The sequence below is a fragment of the Tupaia chinensis genome, unplaced genomic scaffold (assembly GCF_000334495.1).
Source record: "Tupaia chinensis unplaced genomic scaffold, TupChi_1.0 Scaffold000563_1, whole genome shotgun sequence".
In the NCBI taxonomy this organism is placed as follows: Eukaryota; Metazoa; Chordata; class Mammalia; order Scandentia; family Tupaiidae; genus Tupaia; species Tupaia belangeri.
The window spans coordinates 859,927-884,398 of NW_006160076.1; the positions used below are offsets into that span (position 1 = coordinate 859,927).

General features: G+C 38.6%; 1 protein-coding gene and 1 pseudogene across 1 annotated transcript in view; both read left to right on the forward strand.

Annotated features, from left to right (window-relative positions):
- MAN1A1 (mannosidase alpha class 1A member 1) overlaps positions 1 to 24,472 on the forward strand; it is a gene marked incomplete in the record, with an annotated part of 195,065 nt that overhangs the window by 52,235 nt on the left and 118,358 nt on the right. Inside the window, 2 exon segments of the mRNA XM_014591346.2 lie at positions 802 to 917; positions 19,233 to 19,313. Of these exon segments, the coding sequence (XP_014446832.1) occupies positions 802 to 917; positions 19,233 to 19,313 (197 nt within the window).
- LOC102497597 (eukaryotic translation initiation factor 1 pseudogene) lies at positions 10,940 to 11,321 on the forward strand (annotated as a pseudogene).

Here is a 24,472-nt window from a genome sequence, read left to right on the forward strand (position 1 = left end):
GCGCACGTGCCCTATAGCAAAAACTTCTCCAAAAGAAAAAAAATTTGGTCTTGAACTGTCCAGAACACTGATTATCTGTAGAAAGTAAAATACCTGATCTATCAACAGCTATTCAATGGGTATCACTGTCACAATTGTGCAGGGCACCATAAGGAACCTGGAGATGAGCAAGACATGCTTCCTCTGTCCTAAGAATGTTTATAGCCTAAAAGATGTACAAAAGTAATTTTTATACAAGACTGGAGCTAATGAGTGTTCCAGGGCAATAAAGTCACCGTTCACGAGTTCAAAGCAAATAAATCAGTGTCAGGACTGCCTAGCTGTGTTGGGGTGAGAGGTGGCCAGGGGTTAGGATCAGTCAGTTTCATATAAAGGGTAGATTTTATTTTAGAGTAATGCTTTCTTAATGCAATTACCAGACAATTCAGTATCTAATTATATTCAGATAGTTTTTTACAGGTGTGTGTCAATGTAATTATATAAAAATGAATATGAATGTTGCTCTTTTGTTTTAGGTCTATTCTTTTCCTGCTAGGGAATGCAATCAAGTGAAATTTCTAAAAGGCTTGTTTTCTACAACTCAGAAGAAACTTTAATATATCAATCTATATCCTGTGACAATTTTTAGTTTGCTCTTGGAGTAGTTTTTACATTTCTTTCAGCCAAACAATTTTAAATTGTATTAAATATCATTGCTTACTAATAAATTCAGTATCATCCTTTCCCTTCCCTAGGTGTGGTCAATTTGCGTGTATCTGTCCAAAGTATTTTATTGAACAAATATTTTTCTGGTATTTTTAGGTAACATCAAAGGAGCAACTATAGTAGATGCCCTGGATACACTTTTTATTATGGAAATGAAAAATGAATTTCAAGAAGCAAAAGCATGGATTGAAAAAAACTTAGATTTTAATGTGGTAAGTTAAATAAATGTTACTAATTTGAGCCTTAAATCTCAATTGCTATAGACAAATTCTGTAGTGGGGCAAATTATTATAGTGTATCTTAGAAGAAACAACTAATGCAACTGCAAGTGGTAAAAATGTTATCATACTGTATTCCTGATTTTCCCTCCCTTTTACAGAGATTTATGTCTTTGTTTTTTTGTCAATTTAAGGGTAAGAGAAAAAATTAATATTTATTGAGCCCTCTATTTGTCAAATAGTCTTGTTCAACTCCCAGAACATCTCTGCAAGATGGGTATTTACTTCATAGCTTTGAAATTACAAATCTGAAACTGAGAGGCTTCCTGCAGGCTGCGTAGCTAGTCGTGTATTTTAGAGGCGTGATTCTGAGCCAGGTCTGAGGGCCCCAATGTGAACAGACACTGTGCCATGGTGCATCCAGCAGCAGCAGCCACTTTTCCCTAAGAAGGGCATTAAATGTTGTCGATCCTTTACTCCTCTCAGTAAAAATTCCAACTGTCAAATACATATACATGTGTACACATCTACATTACGTACTTGCTAAAATTTTGTGTCAATGCTATCATTCTTAGCAAGCACCACGAGACCCATTGTACACACAAGGAGAAAGACTCAAAATTGGGACCAGCAGATGACGTAATGGTTCTGTTGCTAGAATGTCACATGATCTACCATGGTTTCAATCCCTAACATGGCAGCTTGAAACTCACACTGACACATATGTGTGCATGTCCAAAATCCCAAGATGAGACTGGAGGAGAAGGGATTATGTTGTGGCCACCCCCCAAGGGGATGACTTCTCTTTTTTGTTTCTCTATCTCTCTCTCTGGTAAGTGCACACACCCTATAGCAAAAATCTCTCAAAAAAAAAAAAAAGATTCATAATTAAGGATAGCACCCACTGCTAATATTTCTTGATAATTTTGATCAGGATGGACTATGTTTTATCTGATCTATTAGATTGTTAGGAAAGTCATGATGTGTTTCTCTACACAAAAATCTGTCATGACTTTCCCGACAACCCAATAAATTGATACTCATTGTTTATGTCATAAGGATGCTGACAAAACTTATTCTAAGAAAAAAAACATATCTGCCCTCGCAGTTTTAGTCATTTACTTATGTTTGTATTATTGGTATTATTTTTAATCTGAGATTACTTTGCAGAAATCCTTGTAAGCCTCTTGTCTATCTGGTAAGCATTCGATAATATCTGTAAATCCCCATAACCAGGCATAAGTAATGTGCTGTCTGTCGAAAATGGACAAAGAAAGAGGGTTTCTCTGCTGACCCTCTGCTCTGTGGCACTCCTACTCTCCTGGAAACATCAAGTAAGCATCGCTGTCAGCTAGAATAGTAAAGATCAGAAAAGCTAAGTCCTTTTCTCATCCCTTTAGGTTAAAAACAGGTATAAGTTAAATGCTTTAATATTTTGTTCCTACACTACTAATTACAATTGGAAACCCTCAAGGACGTGGCAGATGAATCTGTGTTTAATCTGCCTGATAATTGAATCTAGAATATAAAGGAGACAACATTCCAGTATGAAGGGAGCTTGGAGATCAATGTGGTAAACCCTTTTAAAATATAAGAAAATAAGAAGAAAGAGCTAGTGATTTACCCAAGGTTATTGAGGTATTTGATTGCAATGACCTCTACTAGCTCTGATGTTACTGATAGAACTAAGTATGAAAAATTAAAAGCAGTGGGGAAGAAATAATATTTCTTATTATAGGTTTGTTTTCTTAATCATATCTTTGTCCAGTTGCCTAACTTCCAAAACCTACAGGCTTGGCTCAGCTGCAGTGGCATACAGGGTCTGAGGCCACACGTTGAAGTCCAACCTAAATAGGTCGTGCACCGTAACCCACATCTGCCAGCCTGTAGTCCTAGCTAGCTGGGAGATTGAGACAGGAGGGTGCTAACATAGAGAGATCTTAGTGATAAAATTCATCTTTCCTCTCCCTATTCCTCTTCTCTCATATATAGGTAGAAAGATACATACATACATACATGCATGCAACCTATAGGCATATTATATTCAGCTGTATATGAGATCTATTGAACTTTCTCTCTTTCTCTCCCCTTTCCAGAAAGGTTAGGTGAATAATAGCTAGATTTCTTCAAAATCTAATGTTGTAAAGATGTCTAATGATATTAAGTAAACTTTAATAGCACTAGACCTATGAATAGTGTCCAGTACCTTTTCGATTCTTAGATTGGGCTGTCTGGTAATTATAAAATTATTCCCCCAAACCTCCTCAAATACTCAAGCAGTTCTTTGCTTTCATGACCAGTGGTAGTGTGAGGAACCCTGGACTTGAGGTTGTGGATGAGGGTTGGTAGAGGGTAATGAGCAGCATTATTTAGAAAGACTAAGCAAGCCCTCTCAAGGTAATACACAGATGTTACTGTAAAGAGACCAGCAGATGCCATAATGGTTATGTTGCTGGACTCCCACTTGACTGACCATAGTCTGAGTCCTGGACTCGGCAGCTTAAAACTTGCACCAGGCGCATGTGCATGTGTGCCCAAGATCCCAAGAGGAAAATAGAGGAGAAGGGATTGTGGCATGGCCATCTCCCCTGGGGGGGGGGGGTTGATTTCTCACTTTCTGTCTCTTTGTCTCTCTCTCTCTGTCTCTCTGGCGAGCGCACGCACCCTGTTGCAAAAACCTCTCCAAAAATTAAATACATACATACATACATACATACATACATACATACATAAAAGATGTGACCATAACAGAGGGCAGTTTGCTGATCTTAGACTATCACCAGATGTCATGAATATATTCCACAGGCCATGAGGACCTGTGAGAAAACACTAAATCTCGTAGGGGATTTCAGGCTATGCAGAAGCAAAAAGCAAGTTACCTGATTTTTATACTTATAAGATAAAGAGATTGCACTGTCACTGAGTGATTGCGAAGACATAGAACCTTGAAGTTTTCCTTATATAAAATTTTGTTTTTGTTCTTTAATAAGATTTTATTCAGTTCATTGACTTTCATATATATATGTTTTAGGACTATTAATGATACTCTTGAGCTATACCTTTCAAAATATTCTTCGAAAATATACTTCTAAAACTTATAACCACAGGTCTCAACTTTATGTTCACAATGCTATTCTTAATGCAAGAGTTTTTGAAACATTTTTTTTACAGATCTCTCTTTGGGTATTACCATGTTTTCCTTTTTTAAAATACAAGTTACCCTCACCAGATGTGTCTGCACACATGCCTAACATCCCAAGAGGAGAATGAAAGAGTAGGGATTGCAGCATGGCCATTCCCTCGGGGGGGGAGGGAGGTGATTTCTTGCTTTCTGTCACTCTGTCTCTTCGGCAAGCACATGCACCCTATAGCAAACCTCTCTTTAAAGAAAGAAAAATACAAATTATTAATAATATAGAAACGATAGTATTTCCATATTTAGAATAGTAGTAGAAATTCAGGAACAGTATGTCAATTTAATTTTCTAACCATTACATCATGAAGTTCTTCAACTTACTGTTTTCTAGTTGATTTTAATGTATCACAGATAAGAACTTGTCTTATAGTCACCCATTCTACACAGATTCAAGTGATTATTTTAAGAATTACATGATTTTCCTTCCAAAAATGTTGAGGAATTATTTCCCATTTGTCAGCAAGAAGGAAAAAATGAAAAGGCATTAGCAAAAAGGGAGAAAAATAATTTTATTTTTATGGACAATATATAATATCATTCACTTTGGATACATTATTGTTTGTACTTAAGTTAACATTTTTTTACTGATAAAGTTTATCAATTGAAAGTGTGAGGGTACAGTTTAAAAAAAAAAAAAACGAAAGAAAAAAAAAGAAGAAGTGCCCAAATTTATTGCAAAGGAAAAATAAAATAAAACTGAGCTCGGCAGTGGGAGCCTGCACTGCTAAAATGCTCTGCTCTGTAGACTGGAACTTCATAGGGACATGAGTTCTAATCCCAGGCCTACTTAAATGTCAGACACTGTATCGTACCCCTATAATCCCAGCAATTCAGGAGGCTAAGGAAGGAGGATCGTGAGCTTGAGGCTGGCTTGGGCAGCCTAAGTAAGACCCTGCATGAAAGAGCCAAGCATGGTGTCACACACTTGTCCCTGCTAGAAGTCCTTTCGGCAGGAGGGTCATGACACAGCAAGACCCTGTCTTACAAAATTGAGTAAATAAAAGAAGGGGAAACAGAAACATTATATTTGAAATTGGCTTATCCTGTGGTGCTTATAGGTATAAACAATTCTCACAGCCAAGAATAAATTTGGTAATATGTGAAATATTCAATTTATATCACTTATCTTTTCATTGAGGCATAGGATGCCAATTCATTTTATATACCTGGTAGTACAAAGTTTAAATGCCTTTACTACCTGGCTTATCACTAGGACAATACACTCTGGAGAGTAGAAGCAAGAGCTCACAGATGAAGGTTTGAGTTGAGTTAGGTGCCTATATCTGTACAGGCACATAGATACTACCTCTAAGGCTGAAATATGGATGAGCTTTCTAATTTTCATTCAAAGTAATCCTAGGATAAAGATCTAAAACTGATTCTTGGTTATTCATTATTCATTTACTCATATGTTAATTATATCCTAAGTACTTTCTAAGCATCAGTTACTTCCCTTATGGAACTTCTAGTTTAACGGACAAATTCAGAACATTCTAGCTTGAGTTGGACTAACTAATGAAGAAGAAAAGAAAGAGAAAATGATTTTTTTTTTCTATAGGGTGCATGCTGCGTGCATTCACTAGAGAGAGACAAAAAGAGAGAAGGAAAGTGAGAAAGCACTTCTCAGGGGAAATGGTCAGGCTGCAATCCCTCTTCCTCCATTCTCCTCTTGGAATTATAGGCACATGTATATACTCACACAGTGTGTTTTTCACGCTACCAGGTCCAAGACTCGAACTGCTCAGTTTGCAATGTGAGATCCAGCCACCTTAACCACTATGCAACCACCTGGTCCAGAAATGACTATTTAATGAGTACCTGATACATACAAGTTACTGTGCTAGGTGAATTTTTTTATAGGTAATTTCATTTAATCTTCAGGACAACTGTACAAAATAAGTGGTATTTTTCTTATTTTTACATAAAGATACTTTACATGAAGAAGTGGTTCATTCATTTTCCAAAAATTATTGAACAAGAAAGAACTATGGTTTAAACAAGGTCTGCCTAACTCAATGACCCTGATTTTTTATTAGAGCAGAAATTCAGAGAATTGAGAAATATGTAGACAGCCAGAGAATTTGATTCCTCTGAGGTTAGTCATGTAACCTTAGTATCATGGTACTCATTAGAGTGTGTCATACAATAGATATTAAATAAGTGTTTGTTAAATGGAGGAGAATCTATCTTGTCCTGCTTCCTGACAAACTACGCTAGACTCAGCTGAAGACAAGCTGACATGGCTGTGTTATACCATATTTTTATACAGTTAGAAATTATCTGGAGTTCAAGTACACTTGATTTATCTGTTTTTACCATACCTACTTCCAGAATAGATTATAGGGACTCCTGATACAGAAGACCATTAACATAGAGATGAATAATTGGGGTTTCTACTTCACATTTCTAAATTTATTTGTGAGCTTCCCATTCTTTACTCAAACTTAAAAAAAAAATGAGTCACCTAGATCCATACATGAGAAAAACTGAAAACTGTTGTTCAGTAATGAATTTTATAGAACATATAAAACTTTTCTCTAGATAACAATTTCTTATATAAACTTTATATAAAAATTAACATTATATTTAAATTATCCTTTTAAAAAGCAGTTTTCTCCACTGAAATAAACTAATACCTTGGTATGAGAGGAGCTTTGAAAATGACAAAGGATAGACAATTGGCTTGCTCCAGACACTAACTAGCAACACACTGAAATTGATTTTTGGCAAACACCTGGAATATGCCTTTGATTATAATGAACACCCTGTTTTAGATAACAGAGGTACTGGTGGCAAAGGTGTCTTTTTATGTTTTTAATTTAAAGATCCAAACTGTTTGCTTATCCAGTTGGAATGCCATCCTGCTTTTCAAGAGAATAAACTGTATCTTTCCCTGCTAGAAAGATAATTTAAAAAAAAAAAAAAAAGGTTTTGGTCATAGGGCGCATGTGCTCGCTGGCGAGAGACAGTGAGAGGGAAAATGAGAAATCACCCCCTGGGGAGATGACCACACCGCAATCCCTTTTCCTCTATTCTCTTTTTGAAATTTCGGGCACACACTACACACACACACATGTGCCCCCAGCATTATTTTCAAGCTGCCAGGTCCAAGATTTGAAGTGTAGTTGGCCATCTGGGAGTCCAGCGCCTTAAGCAACTTTGGATCTTCTCAAATGTCTAAATGAGTGCTCAGCTTAGATCCATAGTTCCACGTCATAGAGTGTGAAAAGAACTAACGTCAACCTTAGTTTGGCTTCTGAAAATGTCTGCTTTGGAGCAGTATTACGTCCCAATAAGTGCAAATAATTAAGTTATTCTCTTGAATGCAGTTATTCCTTCACTTTTTTTTTTTTTAAGAGAGATTTTTACTATAGGGTGCATGCTCTCACTGGAAAGACAGAGAGAGACAGAAAGAGAGAAATCACCCCCCCCCCCCAACGGAGATAGTCATGCCACAATCCCTTCTCCTCCACACTCCTCTTGGAATCTTGGGCATGCACACACACATGCCTGATGTGAGTAAGCCACCAGGTCTGGGGCTCAGACTGCTGTCGACTATGTGGGAGTCTAGCGCCATAACCATAACCATTATGCCATATGCTGGTCCCTGTTCAGTATTTTTTAACTCAAATGCTAAGGAGTACCTGTCAAGCATGATGATTTGGGGTTTTGCTCTAAGACGATGCTAAGCTATGATCTCTAAAGGTAACTGGGGATAGATTGAGCTATTGAAGGCCTTCCTGCACCTGCATGGAAAAAAACACCCTGTTAATATGAAGATGGTCATTGGCCTTTCTTTATGGTCCAAAGAACTAGTATGTTGTTAACAATCTGGTTTTTGTTTTGTTTTGTTTTGTTTTGTTTTGTTTTTGAGACAGATTTTTTTCTGTAGGACGTGTGCACTTGCCAAAGAGACAGAGGCAGAGAAACAGAAAGCAAGAAATCACTCCCCAGGGCAATTGCCACACCACAATCCTTTCTTCTTCCATTCCCTTTTAGGATCTTGGGCATGCATGCATAGGCACCCAGTGTGAGTTTTAAGCTGCCGGGTCCAAGACTCAAATCACTGTTGCCTACATAGCAGTTAAGCAACTTAACCATTATGCCATCTGTTGGTTCCCTGTTGTTACCAATCTTAAGAAATTTATCATGTTACTTAAATATAAAACTAACAACTGCAAGGGTACACTGATGCACTAAGTTACACTGTGAAACATTGCAGTCAAATCTGTTAAGAGGAATTATTCCTGAGCTCAGGTGTAGCAGCAACACAGTGCATAAGCAAAGCTGGATCCTTATAGAAGATTGCAGGCTCCTTGCTCGACACCCATTATCTTCACTGGCTGGGAAAGCATGGGACAGGGGGTGGGGTACAGGAGATCATGACCTGAGACCCTATTGAGGATCGCCATGGTGCATGATGCTAGCTAGGGTAATCAGATCCAACACCAGTGCTGGGTCTGGAGCTGCAAGCTGGCCTGGTTCTTGTGTCATGCTCATGAAGAATTATACATGCAGATAGAGGGGATAGTAAAGTGGAGTTTATTAGGAGAGGGAAGGAAGAACAGAGGGAGTGGGTCTAGAAAATGACTTGCTGAAGAGGAGCTGGGGTGAGGGATTTTTAATCCCACCAAGGAGAATTTGTACATGCATTTCTCTCATGGGGGTTATGTGTCAGGTGATTCATACCATCTCCTATTTGAGAGTGGGCTCACAAATCACAAGACTTTAGACATGCAGACCTCAATTAATTAACATTCAGCAGATCTTTGTCTGAGGTCTGTGGCCCATACAGTTTGCAGTTTTTATCATGTCTCCCACAAGCCTAAGATAAAGCTTTGTTCTTTGTGTTTTTCCTTTCTAAAATGTAAACTCATTTAGACTCCCTTATCTTGCAGATGCAAGCCTGCATGCCATGTTCCCATTTCTCAAATGATAGCTCGTGACAAGTTATTGTTCAAGGTCCTTTACTCTCTTGCTCTCCAGACCAAGAGAGACTATACTGTTTGGAATGTAGCAGTGATATGGAAAAATGTTAGTTTCAGCCCTTATTATCTTAAGCAGGCTGTGAGCAGCTCTGTCTGTAAGTGATTCTCTATGTGAACAAGCAGTGGGGGTTAATACTTGATTTCTAGTGAGAGCAGTGAATTATTTCATTGAAAGTTTGGCCAGAATGATTTCATCTTATAAGTTGTCTCTACCTTAATATATGCAAGTACCCATTTCCTCTCATAGTGATTTTTCCTCAAGGGCCCCTGCCCCATTTACCTGGATCTACCTCCTTTCTCACTCATCTTATTCTCTCTGTCTCTCTCTCTCTCATAAAACATTTTTTAAATGAGTTTTTTGTTTACTCTTAATCTTCAAAGTGTTAATGCAACATATACTTTGAAGTACTATTTACAAATAAAAGTGTGTTCTTACAGCTAATACCTGTCTCTTTTTAAAATTATTTTTTGCTATAGGATGTATGTACTCACCAGAGAGACAGAGACAGAGAGAGAGAGACAAAAAGTGAGAAATCACCCCACCCCATCCCCCCAAGGAGGATGGCCACATTGCAATTCCTCATTCTCCATTCTTCTCTTGGGATTTTGAGCATGCATACACACATGCCCAGCACGAGTTTTAAGCCACTGGTCTGGGACTTGAAATGAGGTTGAATACGTGGGAGTCCAACAACATAACTATCCTGCCATCTGCTGGGCCCAAGCTAGTACATATCTTTAATGAATGACTTTGAACAGTCTCATGCTTCTACTGTGTTTCTCTTTATAGTGATCACATATGTTAATAGTGAGGCAGTTGTTGGTTGTTATTAAACATAGTTACTAAGTTAGATTGTGGTCAGGCAGTTGTTACTGAACACACATATTGCCTTGGTAGATATCGGGGCAGTAGATATTAAAGCTTGCCTGTTTCTCATGTGTGGTAACAGGATGACAACCCCAGCCTTAGAGTTCATGGAATAGAAAGCTGACAGGGAGTTTGGAGGAATATCTAACAAAGTAGTCTCTCATTCCAGGAATCAGAGCATTGCCTTTTTATTATTTTTTTTTAATTAATTAGTTTATTTATTTATTTTAAGAGAGATTTTTGCTATAGGGTACATGTACTCACCAGAGCAAATGAGAAATCCCCCATTGGGGATGGCCATATCTCAATTCCTTCTCCATTCTCTTTTCAGGATTTTGGGCATGCATGTACATGCACTCAGTGTGAATTTCAAGCTGCCAGTTCTGGTACTCAAACCACATTTGACTAGGTGGGAGTCCAATGCCTTAACCACTACGCCACCTGCTGGCCCTTCATTGCCCTTTTATAATGAGCAAACAACAATAAAAAACAAAACAAAACAAAACTCACCATGAACATCATACATCCTGAAAAGAATTTAAATATTTCTGCAAAGTTCTTTTCCAAGGGATCTTTTTCAATTTAATACAATCAGACTTCTCATGCTGTGTGAAATTATAACAGTTACCAAAAAATCAAGTAGAAGTTTGATTGTAAATGTCACAAGGCTTGAAAGTCCAAAGTTCTTTTTGTTAGGGAAAACTTGAATCTCTTTAGTTCCTTAAGCAAAAGGAAATATTAGCTGCATCGTCTCCAGAACCTCAATTTGTTATACATGGTCAAACCTGCCAGTTCACTAACTTAATCATTTTATAGATAATTAGAGTAAATAACTTGCTTATAAAAAATACATTCTAGCCAGTCACTGAGCCGCTGTGGAGGACTCAGTAGCCTTCCCTCTCAAACCCCCTTACTTCTTGACACACTGTTCCTCCGCCTGCCTTCTCCTGCCACTGCCTTCCCCAGGCTGTTTCCACCAAGGAAAAAGAATTGTATAATATGTCCACTATCCAGAACCTCTACTCTTTTGACTCCTTTGCTGATGCAAGTAACAGTGATGACCTGCTTCCTTCTGGCACTCAGGATTATATACATATAAAAATTCAACAGAGAAACAACTGGAAGACTCTTAACTACTGTCCAAGAGATCGCTGATGATTATGATAAAATAAGAAACTAGGTAGTGCAGGTGTTAAAGAGGAAATTTGCCTGCAGTGATCCTGTAATGGAGCACCTAGAATATGGAGACGTAATTCAGCGACAGGGTGACCAGCACAAGGACACATGCTGGTTCCTCATAAATTAGACTGGCTAAAGACGATTAGCTGAAGGTTCATGGGTTTTAAGTGCTTGTGGCACACTAAAGTTTAAGTGAGGGTTTCCTTGCAATGTCCCTTGTCACAAGATTAAAAACCACACAGCGTGTATACTGTAACCATTTGGGGTCGACTTTTAACTTGAACTAGTGTAGCTCTTTCCTGCAATAAACCAAAAAGAGCCATGGAAAAAATACAATCTAATATATTTCTGAGTTTGTTTAAAGGCTGTGTTGTCCAATGGGAGGCAGTTGGCCTTTCAGGCCCCCACTTTGAAGCAGGTCTTTAGGTGCTCACTTTCACTATTGCCCAGATAGGACTTTTCATATCCATGAGCTCATAATATGAGGAGGTCTTCAAGAGTTCATGAAAATGTATACTATGAAAATCACTATATGTGGATTTCTGAATTTTTTTGCACAAGAATCAACTTTAATTCCATTTTTTAAGAGAGGGTTTTGCTATAGGGTGTGTGCATTCACTGGAGAGATAGAGAGATAGAAAGAAAGCGAGAAATCACCCCCCAGGGAGGATGACAATGATGAATCTCTTCTCCTCCATTCTCTTCTCAGGATCTTGAGCATGCACATACACGCGCTTCGCATGAGTTTTCAGTTGCCAGGTTCAGTACTCAAATCGCAGTTGACCACATGGGTATCCAGTGACATAACCATTATGCCTTCTGCTATTTTATACAACTTTTTTGAAGTACTCTCATATGTTGATTTGGAGGAAGCCTTTCTCAGCTGAGGCACAGAGTGAAATATTAAGGATTGGGGAAGGAGAACATACAAAATAATTTATAAATTAGACTCTTTAATTTGAGCAGTTTTTATCACTTATCTCATAAATTTACTTGTATGTATTGTAAATCAGAGGGCAGGCATATTAAGAAGTGGCATAAGTATAAGAGAAATGATCAGTTTAAGAAACCCAAGATAATAGAGATTACTGACAAGGCATCATTTTTCTATGATTTATAATATTCAACTGTTACTTTTAAATGTTAATTTAGCATACCATATTTTATTAAATTTGTAGATGAATTTGGTTAAGTATGTTCATTGTTTCAGTGACCATTGCTACAAGAAAATCAAAATGAGAGCAGTTTCTTCAATCCAGATTCTCCTGGTTTGGCCTTTAGCCAAAAATTCTGTCCACTTGCTCATCAGTTGTGGTATTAACTAATAGGCACATTCAATTTAAACAAAAGACTGGACCTACTTCTTAAATTCATTTACATGAAACTGTATTAGAAGACACAGAATACATGGGGCATATTCTTGGAATGTAATCCTAAAGATTTAAGGAGACGTTAAATTATATTTTAAAACCAACACAGATGAAGTAGACTAAAAGATTCACATTGATTGTTAGAGTAAAGCTTGCTGATTTGCCTGCATACTGTTCTCTCCCCTCTCCAGCCTCTCTTCTGTCATTAGGGTAAGTCAGGGAAATTTTTTTTTTTTTTTTGACTATAGGATACATGTGCTTGCAGTAGGATAGACACAGAGAGACAGAAAGTGAGAAATCACCCCCCAGGGGTATGGCCATGCCACAATCCCCTCTCCTACATTCTCCTCTTGGAATTTTGGGCTAGTACATGCACACACCTGGCACAAGTTTCAAATTGCCAGGTTGAGGGTCTTGAACTGTGGTTGATTACATGGGAGTCCTGTGTCTGACCCCCCCAGTAGAAAACCTTTAGACAATCTTAAAAGATATTGCATGAATATCAATAGGAAGAATATATTCATTTAAATATAGTATGATTCTTTTAATGGAAAGTAGAATTAGAAATATATAAGAATAGCCTAAACCCCATGGATTGTCAAAATTCACATTTGAAAATCCAGACATGAGATGAAGTTTATCAGTCTCAAAAAGCAGTTGGTCAAGACACTGAATTTCAAGAGAGGAGTTTTATTTGTTGAGAATATGACCCCCCACGAGGGTTAAGGAAGATGAATATTATGATTATAGATGTTCTGATTTTCCAGTAGTCCTATGGACAGTCGGCCTCAATTTATTTTGTATGACTATGGTATGGAGGTAAGGGCAGCAACGTGTCTATTGAGTGTCTCCCTTGGCTAGGCATTGTGCACCATGCTTTATTTACATTCTTGGATTTATGGTGCCTTGTAAAGAATGCATTATCCCTTTTTATAAGTGATAAAACCAAAACTCAGTGGGTATGAATGAGTTATCTGGCATCTTGCACTCAGTTCCTGAATAATTATTCAGCTTTAGGTCTTTCCGACACTAGGCCAGTGTTTTCATCGTTTACTGTCCCTATCTAGCCAACCAATTTGTTATGGGAGGAGATTTTTTTCTCTTCTTAGTCCTTCTCATCACAGCACCTGTAAAGAGTGACTTAAATGTCCAAATTTCAATTATCTGGCTCAAAATCTGCCATAATCTAGAATATTAAAAAAAGCTCTCACATTAAGATTTTCTAAATAAATTTAACTTCAAACAAAGGAGGAAAAAGGAATTATATGTTGAGAATTCAAATGTTCTAATTTTCTTTTTTTTTATACATTTTTTTCTTTATTTACATTCATTCACTGTACATCATTACAGCATACAAAATGAGATTTTTCCATTGAGAATACACTGTATATTGGCTCAATCAAGCACATCAACATATGTGTTATTGTCAACAAATCATTTTCCATTTCTTGTTTTCTGTATATTTTGCCTTTTTTCCCATCCTTGATTCCCTATCTCACCCTCTGCCATCTCCCACCCTCCTCCCACACTGTGTCTGGTATCTATTGTTGCTTTCTATGCCTCCCCCATTTTATTGTTTCACTAAATATCTTAATAAATCTAAATATTTTCAATAGCAAGCACAGCTGATATGTACATATCCATGAACACAAGACTGACTTTAGGCATAAACCTCAGTGAATAGAATGAACATACTGTAAAGTAGCACCTAACTTGGGCTATATAGCTTAACTGCAGTCATCAAATAGGTATTTCTAATGCCTTTTTTTTTCTTCTGAAAAATTTTTTTTTATTAATTTACATTAATTCCCTGAGCATCATCACAACATTCTAAATGTGGTTTCCCATCTAGAATATACTATATAGTGGCTTAATAATGCATGTTATCCATAATATTCCATTTCTACTTTCATATATATGTTTTTTACCGGAGGCCCAGTTATCAGTGGGACATCTTCCTTTCTCCCCAAATGGCTAGATCTCAGGAGCCATGGAGCTGGCTGTCTCTTGAAGAAGGGCTGTTCACGCGAGTTTTGGATGCTGGAGGCCCAGTTATCAGTGGGACATCTTCCTTTCTCCCCAAATGGCTAGATCTCAGGAGCCATGGAGCTGGCTGTCTCTTGAAGAAGGGCTGTTCACGCGAGTTTTGGATGCTGGAGGCCCAGTTATCAGTGGGACATCTTCCTTTCTCCCCAAATGGCTAGATCTCAGGAGCCATGGAGCTGGCTGTCTCTTGAAGAAGGGCTGTTCACGCGAGTTTTGGATGCTGGAGGCCCAGTTATCAGTGGGACATCTTCCTTTCTCCCCAAATGGCTAGATCTCAGGAGCCATGGAGCTGGCTGTCTCTTGAAGAAGGGCTGTTCACGCGAGTTTTGGATGCTGGAGGCCCAGTTATCAGTGGGACATCTTCCTTTCTCCCCAAATGGCTAGATCTCAGGAGCCATGGAGCTGGCTGTCTCTTGAAGAAGGGCTGTTCACGCGAGTTTTGGATGCTGGAGGCCCAGTTATCAGTGGGACATCTTCCTTTCTCCCCAAATGGCTAGATCTCAGGAGCCATGGAGCTGGCTGTCTCTTGAAGAAGGGCTGTTCACGCGAGTTTTGGATGCTGGAGGCCCAGTTATCAGTGGGACATCTTCCTTTCTCCCCAAATGGCTAGATCTCAGGAGCCATGGAGCTGGCTGTCTCTTGAAGAAGGGCTGTTCACGCGAGTTTTGGATGCTGGAGGCCCAGTTATCAGTGGGACATCTTCCTTTCTCCCCAAATGGCTAGATCTCAGGAGCCATGGAGCTGGCTGTCTCTTGAAGAAGGGCTGTTCACGCGAGTTTTGGATGCTGGAGGCCCAGTTATCAGTGGGACATCTTCCTTTCTCCCCAAATGGCTAGATCTCAGGAGCCATGGAGCTGGCTGTCTCTTGAAGAAGGGCTGTTCACGCGAGTTTTGGATGCTGGAGGCCCAGTTATCAGTGGGACATCTTCCTTTCTCCCCAAATGGCTAGATCTCAGGAGCCATGGAGCTGGCTGTCTCTTGAAGAAGGGCTGTTCACGCGAGTTTTGGATGCTGGAGGCCCAGTTATCAGTGGGACATCTTCCTTTCTCCCCAAATGGCTAGATCTCAGGAGCCATGGAGCTGGCTGTCTCTTGAAGAAGGGCTGTTCACGCGAGTTTTGGATGCTGGAGGCCCAGTTATCAGTGGGACATCTTCCTTTCTCCCCAAATGGCTAGATCTCAGGAGCCATGGAGCTGGCTGTCTCTTGAAGAAGGGCTGTTCACGCGAGTTTTGGATGCTGGAGGCCCAGTTATCAGTGGGACATCTTCCTTTCTCCCCAAATGGCTAGATCTCAGGAGCCATGGAGCTGGCTGTCTCTTGAAGAAGGGCTGTTCACGCGAGTTTTGGATGCTGGAGGCCCAGTTATCAGTGGGACATCTTCCTTTCTCCCCAAATGGCTAGATCTCAGGAGCCATGGAGCTGGCTGTCTCTTGAAGAAGGGCTGTTCACGCGAGTTTTGGATGCTGGAGGCCCAGTTATCAGTGGGACATCTTCCTTTCTCCCCAAATGGCTAGATCTCAGGAGCCATGGAGCTGGCTGTCTCTTGAAGAAGGGCTGTTCACGCGAGTTTTGGATGCTGGAGGCCCAGTTATCAGTGGGACATCTTCCTTTCTCCCCAAATGGCTAGATCTCAGGAGCCATGGAGCTGGCTGTCTCTTGAAGAAGGGCTGTTCACGCGAGTTTTGGATGCTGGAGGCCCAGTTATCAGTGGGACATCTTCCTTTCTCCCCAAATGGCTAGATCTCAGGAGCCATGGAGCTGGCTGTCTCTTGAAGAAGGGCTGTTCACGCGAGTTTTGGATGCTGGAGGCCCAGTTATCAGTGGGACATCTTCCTTTCTCCCCAAATGGCTAGATCTCAGGAGCCATGGAGCTGGCTGTCTCTTGAAGAAGGGCTGTTCACGCGAGTTTTGGATGCTGGAGGCCCAGTTATCAGTGGGACATCTTCCTTTCTCCCCAAATGGCTAGATCACAGGAGCCATGGAGCTGTCTGCCTCTTGAAGAAGGGCTGTTCACGCGAGTTTTGGATGCTGGAGGCCCAGTTATCAGTGGGACATCTTCCTTTCTCCCCAAATGGCTAGATCACAGGAGCCATGGAGCTGTCTGAAATGTTCTAATTTTCAAACAGAGGAAGATGGTGAAAACGAGGACACAGCAATCACTAGGACCCATGTGAATTCACTAGCAAGCCGAATTTGTTTCTTGAGCAGGTTTACCACACTGCTAGATCCATGGAATTCAAAAGTCAAAGCAACTCTCCTTGGACATGGCATTTTGCAAGGTCATCTCTCAAGATCTTACAGAGAGAACAAGATAAATAGAATTTAGGTTCTTGAGTACATAGTCTGATCAATAACTGGTTGAATAACTGTACACAATCAGTGATTGATGTCAGGTTACATGTATATTTATTTCTGGTGGTATTTGGCATGGCTCAGTCCTCTACATGGTCGACTACATGGGAGTCCAGTAACATAGCCATTACACCATCTACTGGTCTCCTTACACAGCACATGGGAATAAAAGAAATATATAACTTCTGGATTTTTGTTGTTCTTTACGTTGTTAATGTTTTCTGACACTAAAATGTGGTTTAAGTGTTTGAAGATCTGGTCAGTCTTCATCACTGTGTCCCTAGCACTAGGGATAGTGCCTAGCACAGAGTAATTCCTTAATAAATTACTGTAAAAGGAAATAACATCTCAGATAATTTTGTCTAAGTTCATCTAGCAGGCATTGACTCAAAATATAGTTTGCTATTAGTTTCCATGATTATTAGTGAGGTTTGATGAAGGGCAAAAGTGAACAATTACTATATAAAACTAATGGACATGAAAAGAAGCTAACCATTAGGTCATCGGAAAAGTCATGACCTACTTTTCTATGTTTTTCTATGCAAAAATGCATCATGACTTTTCAAATGACTTGATAAAACTCAAGTATCTTTTTCTTTTTTTTTTTTTTTTTGAAGAGATTTTTGCTATAGGGCGCATGCGCTCGCCAGACAGACAGAGAGAGACAAAGAGACAGAAAGCGAGAAATCACCCCCCAGAGGGGATGGCCACGCCGCAATCCCTTCTTCTCCATTCTCCTCTCAGGATCTTGGGCGTGCACGAACATGTACCCGGCATGAGTTTAAGCCACCGGGTCCAGGACTCAAACCGCGATTGACTATGTGGGAGTCCAGCGACATAGCCATTTCGCTAAATGCTGGTCCCCATAAAACTCAAATATCTTTATATCTATTGTAGATAAGTTGTGCTGAATTATTACTTTGTAGCAGAATACAGGACAGATAGATCCATTTAGTAGTCAAGTCTTGAAAAATAATAAAATGTACCGCTCTTATTAATTATATTCCACAATTATGTGACCATTAATTAAAAAGACTTAATGCATTATTATGTGAGGTGCTATAGGAGTATAAATTTCTTAAACCAGAAATCAGAGTAATGGAGTTAAAATTCTGACTCTGGCCCAGCCTTAGTGGCATAGGAGGTAGGTAGCATATTGATCTGGAATGCTAGAAGCCACCGCGGGTTTGGATCCCAACTCAGTCTGAAACACCGGGTGCATGTGTGCATGTGTAAGGTCTTGACTAGGTGGAGTACTGGGCGATGGGTGGCACGACATGACCAGATCTTGTTGGAAGTGCCTACCTCTGCCTTACATATAAACTCTCTTGCACACTCTCAGGTAAAGAAATAAGAAGCTTTAAAAAATTGTTCATTTACCACTTATTAGTTGTCTGACCTTCAGACAATTGCCACATTAACCACTGTCAGTCTCAGTGGCCCCATCAATAAAATTGTCAAAAGCATAGTAATTAAATCTTAAAGTCAATGTGTGGATTAAAAACTATAGTCCATGGAAAGCATCTGGCACTGCGTAAATAGTAATAAAAACAAGCTATGATTAAAATAAGTAAGAGCTGTTTCAGAAAGGTACATCTATCATTATTATCATGTCCTTGATGCAAAGACAAATTGTCTTCTTAGAGAGTTGTGACCAGCTCAGGACACTGGCAGAAAGTTGGCAACTAACACTGGAGCCCAAGTCCCCTGCTATCAAACATGGTATAAAAAGGTTAGTAGGCCAGTGTTTAACTACCAGCCACATGATAGTGGGAAACCTCTCAAGAAATAGCAAGCTAATGTTTAAATTGAAGAGAGGATGGGTAATAGGAAGAACAAAAGCCCTGGCCCTATTGCCATTTGCACAAATAGACAATACCAAGTATCAGCTGTTGAGCAAGGAAAGAAGTTTATTTTAGAAATATTTTTATGGGAGTCAACAGGTGGCATGGTGGTTAAAGGTGCTGGATTCCCACATGGCCGACTGCAGTTCAAATCTCAGACCTGGCGGGTTCCCTTTCTCTCTCTGTCTCTCTCTTTGCTCAAATCATAAAGTAATAAGAACAAATGGAATTCAAAATAAATAAATTTTTAAAAAGAAATATTTTTATGATTTCAAGTCATTTGTATGTATTTAGGTACATTTTGACACCACTAAAAGGAAAGACTTTTTTGTCTTTATATGAGTCTCTCTGAGCAAGTATATAAGATTTGAACAAAATTAAAACATTTAGTATAGTTTCTATAATGATAGTTTTCTGAATTGTGTAGTGCCATCACATTTGAATCTCCTTTATTTTGTTTCCATAGAATGCTGAAATTTCTGTTTTTGAAGTAAATATACGCTTTGTTGGTGGACTACTGTCAGCCTACTATCTGTCTGGAGAAGAGGTAAGCTGCAAGTGATTACAAAAGGTCTTAAAATTACATTTCTTGGTAAAATATGTTTTTTGTGTGATATATTTTAAAAGAATCCATTAAGTTTGCATATTTGAGTGGACCTGTAGCTTATGCTGAATTTCTTATACTATCTACTAAGTAAATGAACAAGCTAGGAAAGCCCCATAAAACTCAAATATCTTTATATCTATTGTAGATAAGTTGTGCTGAATTATTACTTTGTAGCAGAATACAGGACAGATAGATCCATTTAGTAGTCAAGTCTTGAAAAATAATAAAATGTACCGCTCTTATTAATTATATTCCACAATTATGTGACCATTAATTAAAAAGACTTAATGCATTATTATGTGAGGTGCTATAGGAGTATAAATTTCTTAAACCAGAAATCAGAGTAATGGAGTTAAAATTCTGACTCTGGCCCAGCCTTAGTGGCATAGGAGGTAGGTAGCATATTGATCTGGAATGCTAGAAGCCACCGCGGGTTTGGATCCCAACTCAGTCTGAAACACCGGGTGCATGTGTGCATGTGTAAGGTCTTGACTAGGTGGAGTACTGGGCGATGGGTGGCACGACATGACCAGATCTTGTTGGAAGTGCCTACCTCTGCCTTACATATAAACTCTCTTGCACACTCTCAGGTAAAGAAATAAGAAGCTTTAAAAAATTGTTCATTTACCACTTATTAGTTGTCTGACCTTCAGACAATTGCCACATTAACCACTGTCAGTCTCAGTGGCCCCATCAATAAAATTGTCAAAAGCATAGTAATTAAATCTTAAAGTCAATGTGTGGATTAAAAACTATAGTCCATGGAAAGCATCTGGCACTGCGTAAATAGTAATAAAAACAAGCTATGATTAAAATAAGTAAGAGCTGTTTCAGAAAGGTACATCTATCATTATTATCATGTCCTTGATGCAAAGACAAATTGTCTTCTTAGAGAGTTGTGACCAGCTCAGGACACTGGCAGAAAGTTGGCAACTAACACTGGAGCCCAAGTCCCCTGCTATCAAACATGGTATAAAAAGGTTAGTAGGCCAGTGTTTAACTACCAGCCACATGATAGTGGGAAACCTCTCAAGAAATAGCAAGCTAATGTTTAAATTGAAGAGAGGATGGGTAATAGGAAGAACAAAAGCCCTGGCCCTATTGCCATTTGCACAAATAGACAATACCAAGTATCAGCTGTTGAGCAAGGAAAGAAGTTTATTTTAGAAATATTTTTATGGGAGTCAACAGGTGGCATGGTGGTTAAAGGTGCTGGATTCCCACATGGCCGACTGCAGTTCAAATCTCAGACCTGGCGGGTTCCCTTTCTCTCTCTGTCTCTCTCTTTGCTCAAATCATAAAGTAATAAGAACAAATGGAATTCAAAATAAATAAATTTTTAAAAAGAAATATTTTTATGATTTCAAGTCATTTGTATGTATTTAGGTACATTTTGACACCACTAAAAGGAAAGACTTTTTTGTCTTTATATGAGTCTCTCTGAGCAAGTATATAAGATTTGAACAAAATTAAAACATTTAGTATAGTTTCTATAATGATAGTTTTCTGAATTGTGTAGTGCCATCACATTTGAATCTCCTTTATTTTGTTTCCATAGAATGCTGAAATTTCTGTTTTTGAAGTAAATATACGCTTTGTTGGTGGACTACTGTCAGCCTACTATCTGTCTGGAGAAGAGGTAAGCTGCAAGTGATTACAAAAGGTCTTAAAATTACATTTCTTGGTAAAATATGTTTTTTGTGTGATATATTTTAAAAGAATCCATTAAGTTTGCATATTTGAGTGGACCTGTAGCTTATGCTGAATTTCTTATACTATCTACTAAGTAAATGAACAAGCTAGGAAAGTTTGACAGAACATATTGTCAGAAGTGTTAAATAATTCCTCAGGCAAAATTGGCTTTGTTATGTTACATAGGATAAAACTACAACTACAAATTACATATTCCTGTGGACAAAGAAAAGAGGCTTCGTGCAGTGGCAGTCTTGTGAATGAATATTTTTAATTATTTTAATGCTAGTATAATATTAAATTTGTAAAACTTTAAATGAAGAAAGAATGGCAAGTAAGATATAAAAAAGACAGTTTTATGAAATTGAAGGGTCATCGAGCTTCCCAGTGAACAGTCCTATGGGTCATTACTCCTGTGTCAAGTGCTTTGCAGCTCTTCTTGGGTCAAGGCTTAGTTAATTATCTGTTGCTTGGACCAAAGCAGGAATTTTTAATTTAGCTGCTGTTTATTATAGAGTAAGAAAGGATTTTTGTATCATGTTCATAAAGGCCACTAATGCTATTTTCTTGAAGAGGTTTTGACCGACTTAGGAAATACATAAAATGCCCACTAAGGGTCCTGGAATGAACCTCACCTTTAATGTTGACAGTATTAAAAGCTGACATGAAGGAAAGACAGTCACATGTTTCATTCAAGTGCATGACAGTGATTTGTGTGAGCCTCAGCGTTCTGGCTAGGGGGTGAATCTTACCCAGCGTGGTATTGCTTGTATTTCTATGCTCCTTCAAACACTTTACGCAGAACAAAAAATGGATAACAAGAAAAACTGCCTTTGTTCTCATCCTTCAGGTACTTTCCTAATCATAACAAAGTAACCTTCGCAGTTTTGTGTTTTCTTAGATTTTATCCCACCATAAACTTTTGCAGAATGTGTAGTTGGCTTCTGTATCCCTTATGTTTGTCGTACTTGAATTAAGTTCTCTTTTTCATTATACTCTGTCACCTTCTAAGTCAGGGTAATGAGACCTTCTGATATGTTATGTCACTTCCTCCCTTTGTTCAGTTTTTCCAGACCCAGGTAACTTCATTTTTTCAGTTCAAGTTAGGGTGTTCTAAGCACAAAGCCAAGGAAGAGATCTATATTTTTAGAAAGTCTTGCTTAAAATTAACTAATGTTATTTTAGCTTACAAGTTTCTGCTTTTAGAATTCTTGTCCTGGAATATCCAGTGCCTGGATGTTCTCATTGTTTTTGACATTGCATGCTAGGATGACCTTGGTTGTAACTTTCTTCATAATTTATGTGGATGCGAGACAATCTGAAGGAAATCAGGACTGCATCCTTCTGTGTCTGGGCTAAATTGGGATACTAGAACACACACGAGATGAAAAGATCTATTTCTTTTAAACATGAATCATGTTTAATTAGAACAGTTATTTGCTCATCCTCATAACAATATTTTTTAGAGAGAGATTTTTGCTATGGGGCATATGCACTATCCAGAGAGACATGAGGCGGCGGGGCAGAGAGAAGGAGAAATCACCCCCAGGGGTGGGAGGGATGGCCACACTGCAATCCCTTTTCCTCCTGTCTCCTCTCGGGATTTTGAGCATGCATGCACATGTGCCTGGTGTGAGTTTCAAGCTGCTAGGTCCAGAACTTGACCCCCAGTCAACTACATGGGAGTCCAGCGATGTAACCATTATGCCATCTGCTGATACCTCATGACAACGTTTTAAGTTACACATGTATGTCTGTGTATATGTGTATATTTAATGATATATATTGGATCATCAGAAAAGTTATGACATATTTTTTTTCTTTGCAAAAATTTGTTATGACCTTTCCAATGATCCAACATATTGGATTTATGTTTTAATAATTATTTTATTTAACTTTAATTATTTATTTTTACTTTGACTAGAGAAGGACATAGAGAGAGAGAGTGAGGGAGAGAGAGAGAAAGCGAGAAAGCAAGCTGCAAGGTCTGAGACTCAAACCGCGGTCGGCCATGTGGGAGTCCAGTGCCCTTAACCCCCACACCATCCTCCAATCCCCAACATATTAGATTTATAAACTTAAATAAATATGTCCCAGATATAGTTTGCCTGTAGATAAAAATAATTTGCCCAAGACTTTATCAGGGTATTTTAGGCTATATTAGGCAACTCTAATAAACAAAGGGCTATAAAGAATATTTCAATTCAGAGTAACTTCTTTTTGTCTATTTGCTTTGTCTTCATCACTGTGCAAATATTGTTTTTAATATACCTTGGTTTTATATATTTTAATTTCATGATAAAATTTATTTAAGGCATCTTATATTTTTCTATAGAATGCATTTTATTTGAATTTATAAAGATTCATCTTCTTATTTGACAGTCCCATGAATGTTGGACAACTGAGTTGTTTCTAGTATTCTTGTGTTCTATTGGGTCTCAGAAAAACCATGATGTATTTTCCTGAACTTTTCTATATATAAATGTATCATGACTTTTCAGATGACCCAATCGTATTTTGAATAATGTAGCTGTAATCAGTCAGTAAATATTTATTTTCCCAAGTAGAGTTGCTAGGTGAGAAGTGCTTAGCACTAGATCATTTAACATCCTCTCTTGCCTCATTCTCCCACTTCCTTCATCCCTAATAGTCACTTTCCATTTGACTAGTGCATTTAGGGGAAATAGGTATCAAGAACGTGATCTGAAAAGACTACTTTACCCCAAGTCCACTTGAAGTATCTTTCTCCATATCAAAGTGGAAAAAATAGCATTCATTTAATAGAAGAACATCTACATGGCTAAATTATGGATAGGTTTGTTTCGGATAGTTGATAATGTTCTGTACCACACATGTTTATATATATAATAGATCAAAAGATTTACTAAGGTAGTCTAGGGGAATTCATTTTTCTAAATTAGTTCTTTCTTCTTCTAGTTTTTTGCTTTAGGGCACTTGTGCTCACCTAGAGAGAGAACGAGGTAAAATGAGAAATCACTTTCCAGGGGCATGACCATGCCACAGTCCCTTCTTCTCTAGTCTCCTCTTGGGATCTCGGGCATAAACACACATGTGCCCAGTGTGATTTTCAAGCCACTCAGACCAGCACTCAAATTGCACAGCCACGTGTGTGGGATCCAGTGCTTTAACCACCATGCCACCTGCTAGCTCCAGTCTTCCTAAGTTATTTCATAGACAGAGCACTAAACTACCCTATTTGACATTCTGATTTTATCACTGAGGCTCAGAAGTACTGGGTCATCAGAAAAGTCATGACATGTTTTTCTGTTTTTCTATGCAAAAATATGTCATGACTTTTCCGACAACCCAATATTTAAGGACAAATTACTGTCAGAACCATATAGGCCCATAGTGATATAAGCTCAAAATTCTTAAACTTAAATTGC